Source organism: Eublepharis macularius, chromosome 1 (assembly GCF_028583425.1).
Source record: "Eublepharis macularius isolate TG4126 chromosome 1, MPM_Emac_v1.0, whole genome shotgun sequence".
Classification (NCBI taxonomy): Eukaryota; Metazoa; Chordata; class Lepidosauria; order Squamata; family Eublepharidae; genus Eublepharis; species Eublepharis macularius.
The window spans coordinates 214,562,526-214,580,752 of NC_072790.1; the positions used below are offsets into that span (position 1 = coordinate 214,562,526).

The window sequence follows — 18,227 nt, forward strand, 5'->3', positions numbered from 1 at the left end:
GGCCGATCTGTGTAGGAGCACTCCTCGTCTGCCTGGCTTCAGTTGGGCTAAGTTGCAGCATTGTCCTTTGCTTCAGTTTGGTTTGGGTGAAATTCTCTGGTTTTATGTTGGTCCCCTTGATTCACATTGGTTCTGGGGAGGATTCCATCCATTCCCTTGCTTCAGTTTCATTCTCTTTGGCTTCCTCTTGCATCGGGGAGTGTGCCTTTGGCCACAGGCAGTCTTGTCCTTGTGTGTTTTTGTCTGAGAGCCTGCCTGGAAATGTTTCCCCATATGTGGCTGGCAGCACCTTCTTCAGGGGCCCACAGAATTGGACCCCAGGGTCCAATCTTTCTGAAACTTAAGGGGGGAGGGGTCTTTAGAGGACAGTCAGGAGTAGGTTCCCTGTTAATTGGGTGGAGTTGGTTTGAAAAATGCCCCCAATAGCCCACAGATAGTTTTCCCCATAGAGAATAATGTCTGAATGGATCTGGGATTCTCTGATCTGTCTTAAACAGATCAGAGAATATTTCCTGGATTTCAGGAATCCTGGATTTTTTTTGAGATTCCTGAAACCTTGGTTCTAGATTTAATAATAATATTTGATTTATATACCGCTGTTCAAGACAACTTACAAAGTTTACAAAGTTATTATCTTCACAACAATCACCCTGTGAGGTGGGTGGGGCTGAGCTCCAAGATGCTGTGTCTGACCCAAGGTCACCCAGCTGGCTTCAAGTGGAGGAGTGGGGAATCCTGCCAGTCTTAATCACGACACCAAACTGGCTCCCAGATTCTTTTTTACTGCACACTCCTAGCAGCTTCTACCTATTTAATAGGTAACAGTAGCAAAAAACAGTACACAAGAGACCAGCTGCGGGATTCTACCTACTTTAATGCAGGATCATGGTCAAAACTAGATCACTTTGGTTGTAATCTATCGTATCTAATTTTGAAATGGACCCTTGTTTTGACAAACCCACACAATGGTGACAGGGACAGAGAGGAACTATTTTCTACAAACTTGAGGGAATCCCCAGGTTTGCAGAAATATTTAAAATCTTAATTTTAAAAAAGAAACAGAAACAATGTATGATGAATCTCATTAGACTATATTCTAAGATCTTGGTGTCTATCTTGGAGTTGCTAGGCAGCCATAACGATATTGCCAAGCCTTCCAAACCAACATTTCAAGGCAGAGGTGGGGGTAAAAAGGTAAAAGATGGAAAGAAGGGAAGGGAATGGAAACGGGATAGGCTATGGGAGTTGCTGGGGGAGGAAAAGAGAAAATAGTGTTAGAAGAGGATGGGGGAGTGAGATGCTCCCTGAAAGTCATTACAGATTCCCCCCACTTATAATCCGCCAGTTCAAAAACATTCCAGTGTAAGAGATTATACTATTATTAATTAGGCCTGATTAGTAAATGGCTGGAGACAATCATTTGCATCAAATATTTGACAAGCTTTTTAAAAAATATTCAGACCTGTACATTTCACTAACATACCTTTTTTAGAATCTGCTGGTATCCACCCAGCACCTTTTTCAACTGCCAGCTACACTGTATCCTACAAAACATAATATTTAATTTTGATCAAGTAACTGGTCAATATTCCAACAGTAATTTACTGACACCTACTCTGGGAAGACTGAAAAGTTATGTATGAGGGAAAGGGCAGGGGAGGAGGTAGTATTTATTAGGACATTGCTTGCTTAGATGTAAAATGTCATTCACTATAGAAGCACTCAATTCTCCGTTGAAAATCATTCCTAAAAGTGCATATAGCAAAATGTTTGAGTTCATGTTCAGCAACTTGGGGATAAGATGCATTTAGAAAGACTATAAATTTGAAATAAAAAGATGTGTAAACTTTGTTCTTAAAAAAATCCAGTTAGTTATTGCATTCTTTCTCTCCTTAAGCTATACTTTATCATATTAAACTTCAGAGGAAAAAATGATATTGATGGAAACAAAGCAATATATTGGAAAACTTATATAAGCATGTAAAATAATTTCAGAAAGCCTATTTCTTGTATCAGTCTGTACATAACCCTGTGCAGGTAATCTCTGATTAGGATTCTGATCAATAAAAAAACCCACAAATATTAACATATTTTCAACAGAACGTTAAGAAAACCATAATAAAACTAAAGCCCTATTTTCCTCATTCTAATAATGTACAATAAAGAAAAAATTACCCTATTAAGTTAGACATGAAAATAATTTTTCATCTACTGAAAGTATTCAGAAAGATACTTACTAAAAGAGCACTGACCTGCTTTAAGTAGTTTAACTTGCTCTCACAAGACATTTTTAAATAGTTCTTAAAGCATTATTTGAATCTCCTACATCTGATGTCACCCTAACCTCTATTGTGAATCTTGAAATGGGAATTGTACTACCCCCCCTTTATTTTCTAATCCAGCAGGCCACGCCCCCAGGAACAGAGACTGAAGCTACATGTTCTCCAGTGGCTAAAAGGGACAGATAGCATGCCTCAATAAGGCCACATCTGTTCAAAGGGACAGGAAGATGAACATCAATCATTACCCTATTTTAATTAAACAGCCTCATTAGTAAGGGCTATAATTCATGTTTAAAATGGCATCTTGCAACATTACATACTGCACCACCAAGAAGCTAAAAAAAAAAAAATCTGTTGGGGCCAAAACACATTCCTTTGAAAGTGTCTTTATAGTATGGACCATAAAATCTTTAAATAATAGGCCTAGACTGGGCCTGTTGCCATCAGTGGAAGTAAACTGGTTTAAGTACGCCAGCTTAAATGCTTCAGAGATAGCTTCAAGATTATACTTTGATATGCATAATAGATTTGTATATATACTTCAGTTTCTCAAGCTTTGGAATTTCAGGTAAACATCTATGGTGAAATAATTAAGGAAAAAGAAGCCAGTTTTCTCTGACCACTCAACTTCACTTACTTAGTTCATAACCTTCATATCCTGGTTAACCAACTACTATCAGTTCTTATTATGTTCATTCAATTGTAGCACAAATTCCACCCAATCTTTGCATCTCAGAGAACAATGCGCCTTTCAGAGTGTGCAATGTAAGTCAGAGTCTCAAACAAGAAACTAACTACTGTTTTCCTTCATCTTATCAACAGCTTTGCAATAGAGGAGCAAATATTTTAAAATTTTCCTGCAAATCAAGTTTGTTTGCTGATATTTTAAATTTTGTAGACACTAGCTCTCAATAATATGATTCTGTTATATTCAAATATAGTCCATGCAAGGTTGGTATTGTGATTTTTCATACACCATACACTGATACAGAGAGAAATGTTGTACAGTTGCCTATGTACACTGTTATATAAAAACTGTACAAATAACTCGTACTTGAGTTTAGTTCCTGCCCCAAACATAATGATCAACACCAAGATACTTCATCTAATGCACATATTCCAAATTATTCTGTTACATAAGCAGACAGCAAGAAAGGACAAATTGCAATATGAATCTAGATGATCCAAAGAAGTGAGCCGAACTACAACTATAGAACAAGGCAAAAACAGCACAGCCACAGAGACCAAAAATGTTAGCCAAGTCATGTTAGGCAGACACATATTCTTGACCTGCATGAGGTGAGTGATAAAGAAAAAAAAACATAATGATCATACAACCCACCCATTCACACACACTCCAAATCCGATGATGAAAAACGGTTGAACGCATGTCATGGTCACTTCCAATTTGAACAAGCACTGGCACTCCCAATTCATGCTGGAAGTGCTATTTCTGTGTGAAGCTATCTCTGTACACAGAAGCCAATGCTTCCAAGCCACCATGACTCATTTAATTCTGGGATCTGAATGGTATGAATGCCAATATACTCGCCACATTTACAGGCACGTCATATAAACAGCACACAATGAGATGAGACATCTTCAAATTTAAATCAGCCATTTTCCCCAGGAGATCTCTATCTAGCAGCCCTTCGAATAAATTGAGGGGGAAATGGAATTCTAATCAGTAGGTTATGAACTGGGGACCCTAGATGTAGGCCCTAAAATTTTAGTTCTTGGCTGGTCCAATTGAAGACATTTCAGCTTTGCAACAATCACCAACTGGCTTATATTTCCGATGTGACTGGCTCTCAGGCTGCATGCAGCTTTCTTGGTTTCATTGTTTGGTGGCTACTCTCTGGTCAACAGAAACAGAAAATTATTGCTCACTCCCAGTCTTCCCATGTTCTGCCTCAATTCCAGCAAGATTAAGTAAACCAACTAGTAGCAAATCATGCAACAACTGAAATTACTTGACATTCAAGATCTCTCCAAAGGGTAGTGACCATCGCTGCTCATCACAAAAGATGCATCAGTAAAAATGAAAGATTACTGGGCAATGGGAGTGGGGTGGGGGAGATACAGATAATCATGATCTTCACCTTGCATTTTTCAACTGAAGATCCAGCGGCAACAATATCCTTATATGAAAGTCCGTACCCTGGAAAAAATAACAACCCATTAGGCATCATTCATATCTACAAACATCTACACTCCAAATCCTGAGAATCTCAGGGACCATCACAAGCTGCTTGGAGCCATCATAAGGAAAAGGCCAACAGAGGGATTAACAGTATCATCCTAAACAGAGTTACCCCCTTCTAAATCCACTAAAGTCAACAGGCCCATAAGGGAGCAACTCTGCTAAGGCTAGCACTGCGAGTATGGTTTAACCTAGATTTAGCTTACTTATTCTAATGTATTTATTCTTAAGCTACTGTCACTCAGAGGGCTAGGCAATAAACACTAAAATCAAACCCCTGGTAGATTAGAAGTTACAAGATAATATGGGCAATGGATCCAACATCAAAACACTATTGGAACACAGTATAAACCAGAAGACCAAAGCTAATCTATAAATGTACAAATACACCCTAGAAATCATCAATGTATGTTTTATTTCCCTTTTGCTTTCTGTGTTTAAGTTACAGAGACGTTACAATTTTTACTACAGCCACGATTGCTAGAAAATCTATAACAAACAAGGTAGCTGGGATTATTTTCAATGTTATAAACCACACAGTTAATCCTTGTGTAACCCATAAACTGTATACTGCCCGTGCCTGTAGTAGGGAGATACCATTTAAAGATACGCTGTCACTGAACAAAAATGCAAATATTTAAGTTTCACAGGACAAAGTATCAACTATTAAATATTCTTCAGTGACTACTTCAGACCCCTGCCTCCTCTAAAAAATATGGCTGGAAAGAAGAACATGCTACAGCATGTGCTTGTTCTAAACATCCACTACTCAGTATAATGTTAACCACACTGAGTGGGGCACTAATTTGTCCAGAAGAGCAGTATATAAACACACTAGGATGATGATGCCAGAGCTGTAGTTGCGGCATTAAGTCTGTTGAAGTGAAAACAAACAGGAATCTTGTGGTAGCCACCACAAGTAATGAGTTTTTACTCTAGCATTGTAGACCAAAGCAAGGTTTTCAGGTCCTTTCCAAATTATCAGAGCATATTTATTGATCACCAGTCATGCATTATCCACACACATCTCCTCATGTTTGCACAGACATTGCATTTTCCAAGCACCCAAAATGCAACATAGTACAGCCGGGGAAATGCATGCCTTTCCTAAACAGAATTTTCACCGCTATATTATACTTGATGTGAAAACTGCAGTTTTGACAAGTGTCACAAATAAATTCAAAGGGAGCAACTGTAGTTATCAGACCCCGACAACAACTCGTCTTACAGACTTGTACAATTTTATGGGGGTATTTTAATTACTTTTTAAAAAAGTTGTCCAGTGGCTGAATGGTTTTCCACTGAGCAACCAGGCAGTAATCTAGGATTGAAGAAAGTACAGCAATGTTACTACCCATCACTGCTGCACTGTTTTTAGTAACATTGGAGGGTTTAGTTTTTCTAAGGCTGAACGCTCCTCTTTTGCAAACATCTGATGAGTTTAAGAGAGGAGGGAATAATAAGAAGTAGCAGCACAGTTATCTTCCCCACCCCTAGGAGTAAATGTGAATGGAATACTAAATGCAGAACTGCTTCTGGATTGCAGCTCATGGGAATATTGTGCAAAAGGAGGAAAGTGGCTGGACTGCACTTTACCTCATTGTATGCAAAAGCCCAAACTTAATAACACCCTCATCCTTTTATTCTTCCGTAATACTGAAGTCAGTCATGCGAGTCTGCTTCAGCGCTCATAAAATCAATACAAGCTTTTTTAAAAAAAGAAGTGGTACCTGCTGTTAGAGATCTGTATAAACAGCAAATTCAAACATGCACAATGTAACAGTGATGTCTGTACTGTAAATCAGGAGATAAAGGGTTCTTTGAATATAACTTGTTACATGAATATAGCTTGTTACATGTAACATGTGCAGAAGATGTGCTCTTTCTAAACGCAATCATCACTAAGGAAGACGGAGGTAGAACAGAGTCCAATGTAGTTTACAGTGAGAATGTCTACTTCCAAACTAGATCTCTTGTGCAAACTTGTTTTCATTCTAGCAGCTGTTTTGCTTAAGGAAAAGGGGCTTTGAGATGGGTCATCATGTAGCGGAGAAATAGTGGGGAAGAGGAAATATTAACCCTTCTCTCATTCACCACCTTTCTGCTTCAAAATCACCTGCCAGCAGCCTTTTGAGTTCCTGAAGAGTGTTTACAGACATAACTACACATCTGGAACCAGACAGGGCAAAACACTTGCGGGAGGGGGAATGTTAAGCACCCCATTCTCTGCTCTCAATCACTCCTTCCCAAAGCTATTGTTTCCATAATTAAAACGGGCATTGGTTTTAAACACATGAGTCTGTGTGTAAAGTCTATTTTAATCCTTAGGATAGCCCCTTCACAGCAAATATCTCTAAGCTCAATGGAATTTTTCTCACAGGTAGATTTCTGCATCCTTCATAGAAAATGCTACAAGTCATTCATTTTTATCAATTATTTTGTGTGTCAGATAATGGAAAATATTAAAATATTACTTTAAAATTGTATTACGGCATTTTGTTGAGTGATTGCTCATGAGCGAGCTCATATAGTCCCACATACTAACTGGAAAAATCAACTATGTTGGTTAGCAATTCCATGTGTCATATTGGTTAAGGTCTGCAGTTTGTGTTCAATTTTAGCAAGTTAGCAAGCTTCTCCAGAGTGTGCATTTTGTCTTGGCAAAAGCAGTGTGAAATATCACGGGCAAAAAATATCCTTTTTTTCTAAGAACAACTAATTTTTAATCAGTTCTGCTCTAATATCTGATGAAGAGTGTAGTTTATGAAAAAGCTCCTGCTTTCTTATATTGCTTCAGTTAGCCTTAAAAGACACAACTGTATAGCTTTCTTATAAAGATTTCAATTGATCACATTTGGGAAATCTGATGCAAACAAATGAAGATTTCAGGTTTCCTCAAATAGTCCACAGAGCTCTTACCTGGGAAGTATTTTAACTAAATTTAGAAGCAGTTAGCAGGTTAGCTGATAATTATTTCCAGCATTTACACAAAGAATGGACATTCCAAGAAACTGTCATACTGTAGTTTGAAGAACTGGGAAACATAATTAATGTAGTCCATAACCTTTACCTTCATAGTATATTGTAAATCTCACTTCTATTACATTTAAACGGTCCCTAAAAATAGCAGATGTAATCCTGACCTTTTTTAAAGGTCAAATAACTTTGATTCAATGTTTCATTAAAGTACTGAAAGCTATTTTTTTTTTAAAAAAAATCTTAAGATGACATACTCATCTTGAAAAATATGGTATCACATGCAAACGTGGTAAATTCTAGGCATACAGCTTTGATAAGGATCAGTTAAGAGGGAGAGAGGAATTGTTCTCTGTTTTAAATTTTTGTTTTGTATATTTCACAGTACTTTGTGTACAGCCAGTTCCTTTGATATCTCCTTTGCTTTTTAAAAAACCTCCTTTGCTAAAAAAAATATTTCTCTGTACAAGAAAAAAGGCTATTAAATAGATGTCAGATAATGAAGAACTTTAAGGGTGGAACCCTGTTCTATAGAATGCAGTAGCAAAATTCTCACTTAATTTTAATTGAACAGAACTGCAGCTTGAGAGTACAGTCTGTAGGGAAATCTGCAACTGAAATGAACACACATTCCTCTCCTATATATCCCTACCTCTGCTTCCCTTTCCCTCCCCATGCCATTCCTTTGGTCCCAAATTTTAGGTTGTAAACTTCTCTGGGCAGGCAACTCTCTTCTTTGACTCTGCACTATGCACACTGATAGAACAATGAAAATAATAAACCTTCTCACACAAACTCCAACAGGTAAACGGGGCTACACTTTTACTATGTGGGTGAGGAGAGCTTCTTGGGGGCTTGAACCTTCAGGCTTGCAACCCTAAAGACCCATAATCCAGGCTGAAGTTGTGGAATGGTAGGGGCAGGATTAAACCCTTCCCCCACCCCAACACAAATCCTTCCTTCTTAGAGCAGTGACATACCCTGTGGGGAAAGCATACAAGCGCAAAATGGGTATCTGCATGCCTCCGCAAGCAAACAGAAGCTCACATCCCAGCAATAGTGTGTGTGGTGGTGGTGGGGGTCCCCCGGCCCTGCCATACAAAGCAGTTGTTAATCCTGAAGGGGGAAATGCAGGTGTTCACAGCTCTTTCAATGTTAATCCAAATGAAATCCCGTGCATGAGTGTGGCTTGAGAAATCCCTGCTGAAGAGAGCCAAAAGGTCCAACAAGTTCAGCATTCCATTTCCTACAGTGGGAAGCCAGATGGTTTTCAGAACATATACAAGCAAGGCTGGAAAATGTACCTTAAGCAACTCAGGCAGTGATCCTATTCCACCAAGGCTGCTCAAGTACTACCCATGGGAATTTGACTAGCCTTCATTGTCTTTCTGATAGTCTCAGCTGGGTAGCCCATGCTGGTCGGCAGTAGAACAGCAGTATTTGAGTCCAGTGGCACCTTAAGGACCAACAAGATTTTCAGGGCATAAGCTTTTGAAAGTCAAAGCTCCTTTTTCAGATTTAGTTTTTTATTTTACTTCAATTATACCCTGCTTTTCTCCCCACTGGGGACCCAACACAGCTTATATCATTCTCTTTTCCTCCATCTTTTCCCTCACAACAACCCTATGAGGCAGGTTAGGCTGAAAGTATGTGACTGACCCAGAGCAGAGAATCAAACCTGGGTCGCCTAGATCCTAGTCCATCACTTGAGCCACTACACCTCATTGGCTTTACTTGGTAAATAACATCCAGGACTGTTTTGGAAATAAGATCTGACAAAGAGAGCTTTAATTCTCAAAAGCTTACACACTGAATATCTTGTTGGTCCTTAAGGTGCCACTGAACTCAAATCTTGCCAGTCTTTCTTTGAGGGAGGGAGAGAGTTTACATTTTTACATAGGCTTACCCCCACATGACCTACATAAGGAATTAGTGTCCCTCTTGGAACATCTATGAAGGAAGGCTTTCTGCAAACTATGCAAAACAGAATTATTCAAGAGGGCTTTTTACTCAGATAGGAGGGCCATACTGTAAGGACGTAGTCTCAAAGAGATCTATCAGTAAAGTGATAGGGACTATAGACTTTACTACTACATACTATTGATTGCTTTAAGTATGATCCTACTGGGTATTTTCTATGTTGCTTAATATGTCACACTTAGAATTGCTTATGCTCTGTTTCAGCATTACATCAACTCTGTATTGGATTTCTGTTGGTCTTAAATCTTTGCAAAGTTTATCCTGTTACATTGTTTATTAAAATGTCTTTGAAATTGATTCTGCTGATTCACACCGTGTAATCTGCCTTGAGTCTCAGTGAAAGGAGTACTACAAACAACTTAAATAAAAATAAACAAAAAATAAGGAGAGTAGTGCGTCTGCTCTCATCTTGCCCTCTCCCTATTTATTGGAGGCCAGGAGAAAAGGTGTCCTTTTCTTTTAACAGAGATTTAAAGTGATGTTATTTACCATGTGAACTTTTTTTAAAACCTCTGTGCCAGAAAAAGCTTCCCCGGCCTATTTCCAAACATTAAGCTTCTATCAAAGAGGAGGGATATTTTTCTCCAGGCATGTTGACAACTGTTAGGTGGAGGAGTTGCCTGACTTAGCCCCCAAAGAGTCAAAGGCCCACATCACTTATTTATTTACTTAACAACCCTACCTTTCTTCTCAATGAGGGCCCAAAGCAGCTTACCTCAGTCCCTCGTTCATTTTATCCTAAGGTTGCCAACTCTGGGTTGGGAAATTCCTCAAGATCTGGGGGTGGGGCCAGGGGGTAGGGTTTGGGGAGTGGCAGGACTTCAACGGGGTATAATACCATTCATCCCAAGCTTCAAAGCTACAATGTCTTTCAGGGGAACGGATCGTTGTAGTCTGGAGATCAGTTATAATTATGGGAGTTCTCCAGGCCCCACCTGGAGATTGGCAGCCCTATTTTATCTCCACAACAAGCCTGATAGGTAGGTTAGTTTGAGCGTGTGTGTGACTAGCCCACGGTCACCCAGCAAGCTTCCGTTGCAGAACGATGAATGGCCATGAAAGTAGGAAAAACCTGGGGAAGGGTCGCCTCTGGGCATTCTAATATGGCCGACCTCACAGGGTTGTCGTGAGGATAAAATTAAGGGATGAGGAAGTTCGCGCAGTTATCCCCAGCACCCCATATAATACTGAAATACCACCTCCCCAAGACTTGAGCACACAGTCTCCATACCTGGGCAGTCACGAAGCCCTCATAGACACTCTTCTCCCGGTTCTGGGGCAGGAGAAGCGGACATTCGCGCAGCAGCGACCCGAACGCAGTAGCCATTAATCGCTTTTCTGTCCCGGCCTTCTCGCGGACCCACAAAAACCAAAAAGCTGCCGTCGGGTTTTGCTTTGCTCCCCGAGCGCCTCTCTTCCCCGCGCCAGCCAGTTCGAAAGGAGCGCGCATGCGTTGTTTTCTGTCACCTACCCTTCAAACCCTATCAAACGCCTTCCCCTTCCTACGGAGGCGGGGCGCGGGTGGAAAAAAGATTCTGGCGGCGCATGCGTAACGTCTGCAGACCCACGGTGCGACTAAGTAGAGCTAATCATTTAAAAGGCACTCCCCATCAACACCACTACCGAAAATAACCTCCGAATGTAAAAAGAGGAGATGGGGGAAGGCCGGCGCATGGGCATATCACAGAAGCAGCGCGCGCCTAGTTTTGAAACAAGGTCAGGGTGCTGGCAACGTTCTGGTCATTTTGCTGTTCTCAAACCGTCCTGTGTTTCGCGCCCCTAACTGTGATTTGACAGAGGAGGGGGCGGGGCTTGGTGAAGTCTCGCCTCCGGTCCTCAGTAGACGGTTTCTTCTGGGCAATGTGTCTGTTACTAGGTTACATTTAGAAGAAACTGGCTTGATGCTGCTTTCAATGAAATCAGTTCCTCAATGGATTTTTTTTAAAAAAAAAACTACCTCTGGGACTCAGTCCTCAGTCTTTTGTTCTAATCTATCTAACTAGTACTTTTTTATCCTTCTCTTTAAGGAGCGCAAGACACTCGTGCTTCGTTCTGTTTTCCTCGTTATCTTCATAAAAATCCTACAAGACAGTCCTGAGCATCTTACAGGGTTGTTGTGAGGATAAAATGGATAAGGGGAGACCCCTGTACTCTGCTCAGAGAAGGGCAAGATAAAAAGGCAACAATGGTATCAGAATGGTAGCTGGACCAAGGATTTTGGATTTCTTCAACGTGCCTTAGGTCTGCTTTCACACAGTTCAGGAAGCAAAATGCACGAGCTCATCCTCTCTTTTCCTCAAAAAATAGTTTTTATTATTAAATCAGCAACTTCATACACATTCTTTGTAAACAGTATCAGCACAGGTAAACCATGTGCCCCACAGAGGACTGCTACTGTGCTACAACTGTTTTGACATCCATTGTGCTGGTGGCATAGTTGCTTCTGGGTCGCTTTCAATGAGTTGATCTTTAAAACTTGGCTCCTGCATGCAACTTGGCTCCTGCAAATAATATTTATAGGAACATCTCCTATATATAATTATATTTATATATCTGTCACTCTTTTCAAAGCACTTAACAGTTGTACAACAGAACATGCATGATATAAAATGGGAAAGTGGAACAGTAAGGAAAGAGGTAAACAATCATATATAACCAACTGTTATATATGATTCAACAGTGATCAGGTAAAATGGCTGCTGCAGTCCTGGGAAGGCAAGATCCAAAAGGCAGTGGGTTGCTGTCTTGCTCTAAGTCAGGCCTATTTTAATTTAATTTATGTTATTTATTGTTTCCCTTTCTCACAAGCACTCAAGGCAAATTACACAGAGTAAGTCAATGTGATCAAAAGCTGGGGCATTCCATAAGTAATACACTAGGATATACAAATGCAAATTAGCAGAAATTGGAAACAAGCAGAAATCCAATACAAAGCTCAAAATAATCCTGAGCATAATAATAATAATAACAACATTCGATTTATATACCAACCTTCAGGATGACTTAACACCCACTCAGAGCAGTTTACAAAGTATGTTACTATTATCCCCACAATAAAACACCCTGTGAGGTGAGTGGGGCTGAGAGAGCTCCAGAGGGCCGTGACCAACCCAAGGTCACCCAGGTGGCTTCAAGTGGAGGAGTGAGGAATCAAACCCAGTTCTCCAGATTAGAGTCCTGTGCTCTTAACCACTACACCAAACTGGCTTTGTAAACAATTAAACATGATGTATTAAACAACACAGAAACTACCCAGTAGAAACATGCTTACAACAGATAGTATACAATAGTTTAATTTACATTTCCTGACCCTTTACCAGTGCATCTCTTTGAACTATTTCCTTACAGTATAGTCATCCTACCTGTGTAAAAAAATCCTTCCTGAATAATTCAGTTTTGCACAGTTTGAGGAAAGCCAGGAGAGTGAGAGCCCTCCTAACATCATCAGGCAGGCCATTCCATAAAGTGGGAACCACCACAGAGAATGCACGTGTATGAGCAGTTTTTGATTTGGCCCATTTTATGGCAGCACCTGCAGAATGCCCTATTCAGCTAAGCAAAGCTGCCATGGCAGAACATGGAGAAAGAGGTGATCCCACAGATATGAGGGGTCAAGGCCATGAAGGGCTTTGTGTGTGACAGCTAACTTTGAATCAAGCATGGTAACATGAATAGGGTAGCCAATGTAGCGACTACAGAAAGGGAGCAATACACATGCTCTGCCTAGCTCCTGATAATAATCAAGCTGCAGCATTCTGCACCAACTGGAATCTCAAAGTTAAATTTGAGGGGAGACCTAGGTAGAGTACATTAAAGTAGTCTACTCTCAATGTTATTTTGGTCTGGATCCGGTTGGCCAGATTGGCTGTGTCAACATCCTTTTGTGTGGCAGGTGCTATTTTGAATTGTAAATTTCCTTGAATACAATGGCAGAAAGGCAGAATATACATATTTATCATCTAAGTAAATAAAAGCTTTTAAAAAATAAACTTTTTAAAAATCTCATGTACTTTGACCTTAACTTTAAGATGACGTTGGAAAATGGGGGTGGTGGTGGTCCAAGGAAAAGCACTATATAGTCCTTGAACAAAGACTGAAAAAAGTAACTGTCTCAATAGCCCTCTCTCTTTGCCTTTGTCAGGGCCAAACTAGATGTTACATCTGCCACACGTCTAGTCAGAGTTCCCCAACCCATTTTACAGACTGCTGTGACTTCAGAGAACTAACATTACCAAGTGCTTCACCATCTGATTTATATCTGGAGTGCAGCATGAAGGAGGAACTTCAGCCTTCATGCTGTGTGTGGGGGTGGGGACATTTGGGAATCTTAGTTCCCTAGTGTCATGTCTGTCTAAAAAAGGGGTTGGGAAACCACAACCTGACTCATGGCAGATGTATCATCTAGTTTGGCTCCCAGTTTGAGCATGGCCCTGACTCCTGAATAGAGATGGGCACGAACCACAAAAAAACCAAACCATGTGGTTCGTGGGTTTCCGCGGTGGCCATTTGAGGGGCGGAAAGGCCGTTTTTGGCCTCCCCCACCGCTCAAATGGCCCGCGTGGTGGTGGAGGTGGCCAAAAATGGCCTTCCAGCCCCTCACAAGAGGAGGGGGAGGAGGCCGTGGCCGTGGAGAAGACAAGGTAAGTGTAGGGTGGAGCTGGGGTTTGTGGGATTTGGGCGTTTAAAGGGATCTCCCTGTCGCTTGCCAGCTGATAGTTTAAAGGGACCTGCCGCTTGCAAGCGGCAGGAAAAGTTTAAATGGCCATTTCCCCGGGGAAATGGCCATTTAAACTGCCCTTTAATACAAACCAAACAAAACAGTAGACCAGTTCATGGAAGTTCGTGGAAATGAGCTTCCACGAACCACTGGTTCGCGAACCACAAACCGGACTGGTTCGTGGGGTTTTTTGGTTCATATTCAGGTTCGTGCCCACCTCTACTCCTGACTTTGCTCTGCAGACAGACACCTTCTCTGTGATTATCCCTCACCAGAAGGCCTGTTCCAGCAATAATTCTGGTCAGCACTGTGATTTCCCTGCCAAGACAGAACAAATTGGCACCAGTTACTTATTTTTTGTATGTATAGACCCACCTTTCTCCCAGAAAACCGGTACCCAACATGAGTATCAACAATAAAAACCAGTAGATCATGAAAACATTGAAGTATAACCATTAAAATAGCTAGCAGTAACCAATCTAAAATAGGGTCCCAGCAATTGCCCTTCAAAGCCAGTGTGTTAAAAACACGCATCTAGATGAGCCCAAAGCCCTTCTAAAACTCCATCTTACACAACAGAAGAGATGTTAATCTTCTAATGTTCTTTCAGAGACCATTCCTCAGCATCAAAGAGGCTACTGAAAAAGCCCACAAATGGGCAGTCATTGTTCATATTCTCATAGAGACTGAAACCGCTAGAAGGCATTGCTAGAGTTGCCAGAAGGCCTGGAAAAATGCTCTGCTCCTTTAACAGAGGTTTAAATGTGTGGAAGTGAGCAAGTAAAGCTTTTCAAGGCATGGATGTAACAAGCACAAATTGGTAAATAACATCCTATTAAGTTTTTATTAAAGGGACAGGACATTTTTCTCCAGGCTAATTTGCAACTCAAGGCATTGCTTTGCCCAATGGAGCCTGTAGAGGATTAATAGGATTTTTTAACCAAGTTATTTACCATGCCAAGAAAAGCTTCACCTGTTCATTTCTATGCATTAGACCTCTGTTAATGGGACAGGACTTTTTTTCTTCAGGTTGTTGGCAACCCTAGCTCCTGCATCAGCTCATATTGTCTGCATTGAATTGGATGATGCTATAGTCCCTTTGTAAGCTTCCTTGGAAATCTATGTTTAAGAGAGCAGGATAAGAGAACTAGTTTCTGGCCTCTTTCCTGAGATCATATCACACAGAGCACAGCACATTACAGTCATCTAATCTCAATGTTACTATGGCACGTGTAACTGCAACCAGATCATTTTAACCACTGGGAGAGGTATTTAAGGTGGCAAAAAAGCACTCTTGGCCACTTCTGGAACCTGCTTCTCCAGCACAGCTGGAGTGCCTCCAAGTCTGATGTTTCATGGGGAGTCGTATCCAAAACCGTCCATATGAAATCTGTACAATATAGGGATGCCAGACCCCCGGGCAGGGGTGGGGAATCCCCAGCCCCCCACACCCTGCCCCCACTTACCTGGCCAGCGGGGGGGCACACACCTTCCGTGCACACACTCCCCTGTGGCGCTGCACGCTCCTGTGCACAGCAGCCGCCTGGATCATGCCCATTTTGGACCGGATTGGGGCTGCTGTGGAGCGCGGAGTCCTGCCCTCCACAGTGGCCCAAACCCATTTTGGCCCAAATCGGGCTCATTTCAGGCCCGTTTTGGTGTGAATCAGCCCCATTCGGGGCCGCTGTGGACGGCAGGAGCGCTCCCGCACTCCACAGCAGCCCCAGTCTGAGTTCCTGTGGAGCATGGGTGTGCTCTAGGGGCCGCAAGATGATGTCACTTCGCAGACACGCACGCATGCTCCCGCAAGAGCGATGACATCACTTTCCGGAAGTGACATCATTGCACTTTCGGGAGCGCACTTCGCGTGCACGCACACACACACACACACACAGGTAAGTGCCAGCAGCCAGTCCCCCGCCGGGAGGTTGAGAGGGCCTGGCAATCCTAGTACAATACCAATTTTCATGCTAGCACTGGATTATAGACAACACACAGGTCTGTGTGGTGATCATTCCAATAGGTTATGGCTGTTTGCACTTGTTTCTTTACAAAATAACACCAAGTGGCCTTGACTGCGTCTGTACACATATGCAAAATACAATTTTGGCTCCCCAGAATTATTTCTTCCTGGCAGGTATCCAACAGCAACCATATAAATCAGCAGCCTTCTACACATAAAGAACATAGATTCTCTAATGCCTCATTTACATCTCCTTGAATTATAAAAATATTCCCTTTGCAGACATTGGCAGCATTGGAAGACCAGACCAATCCATATGCTGCCCTGATTTTGAAGGCCCAAAAGGATGCTGTTAATCCCTTTCAAACCTTGAAAATACTTGGAGGCTTTCCAAACTGTCCGCTAAACATTTCCCCTTCATAGATGGTAGGTGAGTATTCAAATTCTAAAAGACCTTTGGCTCAGGATGTGATCTTTTAACCCAATATAATTCCTGTTTCTCTGTTGCTTCAGTCCTTCCTCAAAGCCCATTTCTTAAGCATGGCTTTTCCTGAACCATCCATAACTACACCTTTTCTGTAACTCCTACTGCCTTTTCCTCAGCCTTTTGTTCTTAAATAAATAAAATAAGAGGCTTGTGATGGGCACATTTTGAGTACGTTAAAATGTACTTTAAATATGAATTCTGTGAAATCAGAGGTCAGCTTACTTGAAGCCTATGATCATATTTAAAAAATACTTTTTAAAGCAAAAGTAAAACCATGCAAACAATGTATGATTTCACAAGGATAGACCCAAACCTCAGAAAGACAAATAAGAAATCCTGAATTCCTATTTGAAGAGGAAATGTTTAAGAAAAACTAAGAAAAGAGATTTTTACTGGAGCAAAACAGTTTTTGAATTGTAAAGCTCTAAATGAATAAAGTAAAGTCTTTGAATATGAAGATGATTAAAAAGACAAAATCATTCGCTAAAAGATATTTACAAGTTTGGTCTCTTTCATTTTGACTGTAATTTTAATTAGTTGGACACTGTGGGGGATGAAAATGAAAGCCTACATCATGTACTTACTCTTTAAATTGCATTCCACCTTAATTTTATGCTCTTCAGTTCTTAATTTCCTCTGGTTTTTTTTTTGTTCTATGTAATCCGGTTATCAGACTAAAGTGATTTTCTCTCAACCAGGTTTAACATTCAGCATTTCAGTAGGGGGGTGGAGTGAGGAGGATAACACAACTACAGTTTTCATTCTTCCATTTACTACAACTCTTCAGGTAACTTTGTACACCCTTTGTGTATTTAATTTACACTTCCTTTACAATCACCATTTTATACATATTCTCGTTTCACATGTTTTATGAGCTCCTCCACCCCAACGTATACACTGTCAATGAGGCAATATGAAGAACTGGAATACAGAGGTCTAGTTTCCAGGGATAAGAAGAGACAATGCATCAGAAATGTATTAAAACTCTCTCCCCTCAAGCGAACTGCTGTGAGTCGAAGGCAGGGAGAAGAGGCCACAAAGGAGCTCCTGGATTTGGGCCTAGCCTGGGCAAGAAGACTGATGAGATTGACAGTCCAGAGGAGTTAGCCGTGTTAGTCTGTAGTAGCAAAACAGAAAAGAGTCCAGTAGCACTTTTAAGACTAACCAACTTTACTGTAGCATAAGCTTTCGAGAACCACAGTTGCATCTGACGAAGAGAACTGTGGTTCTCGAAAGCTTATGTTACAGTAAAGTTGGACTCTTTTCGAGATTGACAGTGCAATGCTAAACAGAGTTACTTCAGTTTAAGCCCATTTAAATCAATGGGCTTAGACTGAAGTAACTTTGCTTAGGATTGCACTGTGAACGGATCCCCTTCCCCTTCATCATGTAGCCTGAGGAGAGTAGGTGGAATGGTTATGATGAAAGAAACACAAGTAATGGTGTCATACTTTTGGGTCCTGTTTTAGTGATAATGGATTGAGATGCATTTAGGAAAAATAGTTTCTGTGATCATTCTATCTCAGATATGTATTTATTTACTTTAATTTTAAAGTTTATATTTGATTAATATTATTAATTAATTAACTGTAGTCTGCCTTTCCCACTGAGATCCAAGG

At 41.0% G+C, this 18,227-nt stretch overlaps 1 protein-coding gene across 1 annotated transcript in view; it reads right to left on the reverse strand.

Annotated features, from left to right (window-relative positions):
- Positions 1–10,854, reverse strand: part of FANCL (FA complementation group L) — a 54,617-nt gene extending 43,763 nt beyond the window's left edge. The window contains exons 1-3 of the mRNA XM_054990346.1: positions 10,673–10,854; positions 4,385–4,443; positions 1,484–1,544 (exon numbers count right to left, since the gene is read on the reverse strand). Of these exons, the coding sequence (XP_054846321.1) occupies positions 1,484–1,544; positions 4,385–4,443; positions 10,673–10,768 (216 nt within the window). The 5' untranslated portion in view covers positions 10,769–10,854. The remainder of the gene's footprint in view (positions 1–1,483; positions 1,545–4,384; positions 4,444–10,672) is intronic.
- Positions 10,855–18,227: the final 7,373 nt, after the last annotated feature.